Here is a 4,747-nt window from a genome sequence, read left to right on the forward strand (position 1 = left end):
TTCGATGTGTCTGCTACTATCCAGACCTTTTAACAATATTATTGCTGTCAAGAAACTTTTTGTGTAATTTCTGGTGTGAAATTTGCAGGAACCCTTTTCGACCTATTCATGTCTTCGATCGTACGGTAAAAATGGCGCGAGAAAAACATTTGGGCTGAACTTTCACGTACGGTAGCTGTTGTGTATGATTTTTGCATGAGAAACCGCTTGTCAAAAATACTTTTTTCAAATCCTTTCCCAAAAAAACGCTGAACTGACGAATCTCCGGATTAAGATTTAATCAGACGTACCCTCCTTGAACGCGTCAGACTTCCCTTTCAATGAATTTTGCAAACTCACTCAACATGCAGAAACAATAAGAAAAAAATGTTTGGCAAAAGAGTAATGAGGCGAATTCGTTGTCGATAAGAGTACAGACCACGCTAAACCGCATTTCGATTTGTTTTTTACCACAATATCAACGTCAAAGGAATCTTTTTTTTCACTGCGCGAGCAGTGTGGTATGGACCCTCATCGACAACGGCAAATTAGCCAACGAGATTGCGAAATTAGCAGCAATTGTGGTAAAATATTCAGTTCCTGCCGTGTACTTTGCCGTTACAATTTCTCATGTATCGATCATGTATTGCTACTTCTCTAAATAAACGGATCAGACAATAAAAAATACATTTCGGTAGTTTGGTCCACTTTGGCCTCGTTAGCACCCCCCCCCCCCCCTCCCCACATAAAATCCTGCTTACGGGCCTGTGAAGGTCCCCAACTCATGCCTTCCTTTACTTCACAATCGGGACATGAAAAGTGAAGGGCCGGGCAAACATCTTAAACATTTCCTTCAAAATCCGTTTGATTTTGTTGAATGATGTTGAACGACGTTGACTACTGTGGTGGGCAAACGATTTCAACACATCGTCAACACTTGATTCAACAAAGCTAACAAGAGGCCATGTATTCAGTCCCATGCTGCAGCTGCGGTTTTCTCGGTAGATACGGACATGATACGTCATTGAAGGATCGATTAGTACGCATGCTTATACCCAAAACGTCTTCAACTTCATTCAACATTCGCGAAAACAAAAGAAATGTTGAATGGTCGTTGAAGAAAAGTTTAAATGCTTTAAATTAATTCAAAATCGATTCAACATGTTTCAACACCGTTGAAATGGAGGAGCAAACGGGCTTCAACATCGCTCTGCAACAAAATCAAACGGATGTTGAAGCAAAAGTTGAAGCTGTTTTCCCGCGTCTTTACAATAAATCAATCAAGTCATAAAAATGTGCAAGATATTTTGAAAAACGATGTTCACATTTAATAGACATATTTCGGCAGAAACTTTCGCTTTCCTAGTTGCTAATACACAAGATATGTCATAAAATTGAAAGCTGAATAACCAGGAGAGAACCTATAAACAATGTTAGACTTTCCAGGTTCTTTTGTATCGAGCTTCAGATTCCTCACTATGTACTAGGTCAAGGACACGCTATCAATTAAATACAGCAAGTAATATATACAATTCGATAGATACAAAGTGGTGGTGGTGGTGGTGGTGGTGGTGGTGGTAGTAGTAGTGGCAGTGATTCTAATGTGGGAGGTGCCTCACTTGGGACTCTGGGTCCCGTTATCCAGTAAAGTCTTTAGTGTATGTGTGTGTGTGTGTGTTTGTGTCTTGTTTGCCAAATGCGTTAGTTTCTGTTACTTCCTTTAATCCCGGCCCGAAATACAATAAAGTATTGGGAGCAGGGATGGCGCAGTGGTGAGAGCACTCGCTTCCCACCAATGTGACCAGAGGTCGATTCTCAGACTCAGCGTCATTGGTTCTCTTATCTGCTCCGAGAGGTTTTTCTCCGGGTACTACTCTGGTTTTCCCTCTCCACAAAAACCAATGTTTGATTTGATTTCATTTGATTTGAGTTAATTTCGTTAGTGTCCCCATGGAAACTTAAAAATAAAGTTGCTATTATTGTTATTCAAAAAAACTGTCACTGGCAGCTACACTGTAGTCTAAACTGAGCTTTTCTGTCGGAATAAAGAGAACTTTGCTATTGCCTAATGGACCTATCTTTGTTCCCTTCTACTCGTGTTGTTCCATATAATTTAGAATGAAGTCGTTAGTTTGCAGTTTTGAATTTCAGAGATGTAAACGCGTTAAGAATCCGCTGGAAGACATCTGGGTTGTAATCGTTACTCATTATTCATCAACAAAAAGAGTTCGGCTATAACTACGAAAAAGACATGCGTCTGCATGGGCTAAGAATTGGCGACGAGGCAGTTTAACTATGTTTCGGTTTAGCTTTGCACAATTTATATGTGCCACAGACAAGTGCAGCACTTGACAGGTTCGTAGCACACTCCGCTCCTTTCTCGTCGGTTGAGAACAGAATCAGGCCACAGATAGTTTGTCAACCAAAATGGGAGCATGACTACAAGAAATCCTAAAAAAGAAATTTTAAAGTCAGCGTTTAATTTTTAAACATACAAGACCAAATCTAAAAAAGTAAGAATCCCTCCCACACAAACACAAATACCGGAAATTCAAACTATGTTATCGTGACTACTAAGCTACTTAGTTAGCGCCACTCCTCTAGCATTAAGGATGTTTTTCACTGATGCAAAATGAGAAGAAAATGACAAGTTCTACAAGAGAGAACAAACGAAAAAACCAATTTGGGAAGGACATTTTGGGCGATTTCAATTACACCATGTATTGTGAAGGTAGCGGGAGACTATGTCCAGACTGCCGTGTTGACAGCCAGAATAGGGCCATTACAGAGTATTCAACAATCATGGCTCCGATAAGTATGCAGCAAAAGTGCTCACGTGTAAAGACTGATGATAACGGCACCACCACTGCACGACTACTGCAAAGTGTTCCACTGTATAGACCTTGGTATCCCAATTAGCAGGCTCGGTACCGGTAGTCTACAATCCAATCTGAGATTGGATTGTAGACTTTTTACCTAATCGTTTGCAAAGGATTGAACCAGCAGATGTATGGAACGCCATAACTGTCCTTATATTCGCTGTTTACTTCATTATATTCGGTGCTTACTTCACTAGGTTCGGTGCTTACTTTATGATACTCGATGCTTAAATCAGTATATTCGGTGGTCATTATATTATACTGGGTGGTTTATTCGTTCGGTTTTCACTTCATTATATCCGGTGTTTCTTTTATTATATTACGTGTTTACTTCTTTATACTCGATGATTATTTCATTATGCTCAGTGATTAAATCATCCATAAGTTCTATGGAAAAAGGTTTGCCACTGACTCTTGATATTTTTCAACAGACGTTTCGGCTAATGTTTAAGCCTTCATCAGTGATATGAAAGCGAAGTTCGTTGTCATACGCCATTTAAAGTAACGTACCGCGAAGCTTGCGCGCGTGACCATACACTTAATGCTCGCACGATACCTTTGTAGGCTTCTGGAAGTACGATGTAACAAATGGGAGGCGCGATGGTCTCATGGTTAGTGCGCTCGACTCCGGAGTGAATTGTCCGGATTCGGGTCCTGGCCGGGGACATTGTGTTGTGTTCTTGGGCAAAGCACTTTACTCCCTAGCTCCACTTAGGTGTATAAATGGGTACTGGCGAATTTAATGCTGGGGGTAACCCTGCGATGGACTAGCATCCCATCCAGGGGGGAGTAGAAATACTCCTAGTTGCTTCATGCTCCAGTAACCGGAGATAAGCGCCGGCCTGATGGGCCTTCTAGGCCCGTAGCAGACTTTACCTTTCTGCCACAAAAGATCCGTGGTTAACACTTTGCTGAAAAGAGCAAACAACATACCGTCAACGAAATAAGGAAGACGGGAAGAAACGCAACGAGTCAAAGCCGTTCTGCGAGATAACAATTATCTTATGTCTTTTATTTAAACTGCGAGAAGGCGTTAACCAAACAACCCGTCAAGAGCATCTTCAATGGCTTTGTAGTGCTGCCGTATGTACAAGGTGTTTCCAAGAAAATAGGTCGCATTTTGAAACAACAGAAGGTCAAAGTAGCTTACAAACCACAACTAACCATCAACAGCCTTTTCCGCGCCCCGAAGAGCTAGACGATTCTGACTGCCCGAAATCAGGCATAGTGTACAAAATCAATTGCACACAGTGTAATTTTGTGTACTATGGCCTAACAGAAAGATCATTAAAGACCCGAATTGCGCAGCACAAAAAGGCAGGGGCAGGTTTTGATCATAACTCCAAAGTTGCAAGCCATGTCCACCATTTCAGCCCCAAAATGAACTTTGAAAACGTCAAGGTCGTTGGTTTCGAAGCCAATTACCACGAGCGTCTTTTCCTCCCAAGCCTGGCACTCTACTTTGGACCCGAACACTGGGAACGATCATATCGTAATTCCAGAAGCCTACAAAGGCATAGCGCGAGCATGAATTGTATGGTCACGCGCGCAAGCTTCACGCTACCTGACTTTAAATAAGGAGCCTAAGCACGCGCGTTTTTGAGACGCGGACGGCAACAAGATATGACCTGTTTTCTCTTTTAACTTGTCTTAACACAACGACTTTCGCTTTCATATCACTGATGAAGTCCTAAGCATTAGCCGAAACGTCTGTTGAAAAATATCACGAGTCAGTGGCAAACGTTTTTCCATAGAACTTATGACATCTCCTGACTACACTTTCTCCATTTTAAAAAACATTAAATCATCCAATTCGGTGGTTTCAACAACTGGTTCACACTTCATTATCTTTGGTCGTACCAACGTAATATTCGGTGGTAAAATTGTTA

At 41.5% G+C, this 4,747-nt stretch overlaps 1 protein-coding gene across 1 annotated transcript in view; it reads right to left on the reverse strand.

Moving 5' to 3' along the window:
* Positions 1-1,284: 1,284 nt before the first annotated feature.
* Positions 1,285-4,747, reverse strand: part of LOC138052055 (uncharacterized) — a 19,033-nt gene continuing 15,570 nt past the window's right edge. Inside the window, exon 6 of the mRNA XM_068898409.1 lies at positions 1,285-2,430. Coding sequence (XP_068754510.1) covers positions 2,300-2,430 — 131 coding nt within the window. The 3' untranslated portion in view covers positions 1,285-2,299. The remainder of the gene's footprint in view (positions 2,431-4,747) is intronic.

This window comes from Montipora capricornis, chromosome 6, assembly GCF_036669925.1.
Source record: "Montipora capricornis isolate CH-2021 chromosome 6, ASM3666992v2, whole genome shotgun sequence".
Lineage (NCBI taxonomy): Eukaryota > Metazoa > Cnidaria > Anthozoa > Scleractinia > Acroporidae > Montipora > Montipora capricornis.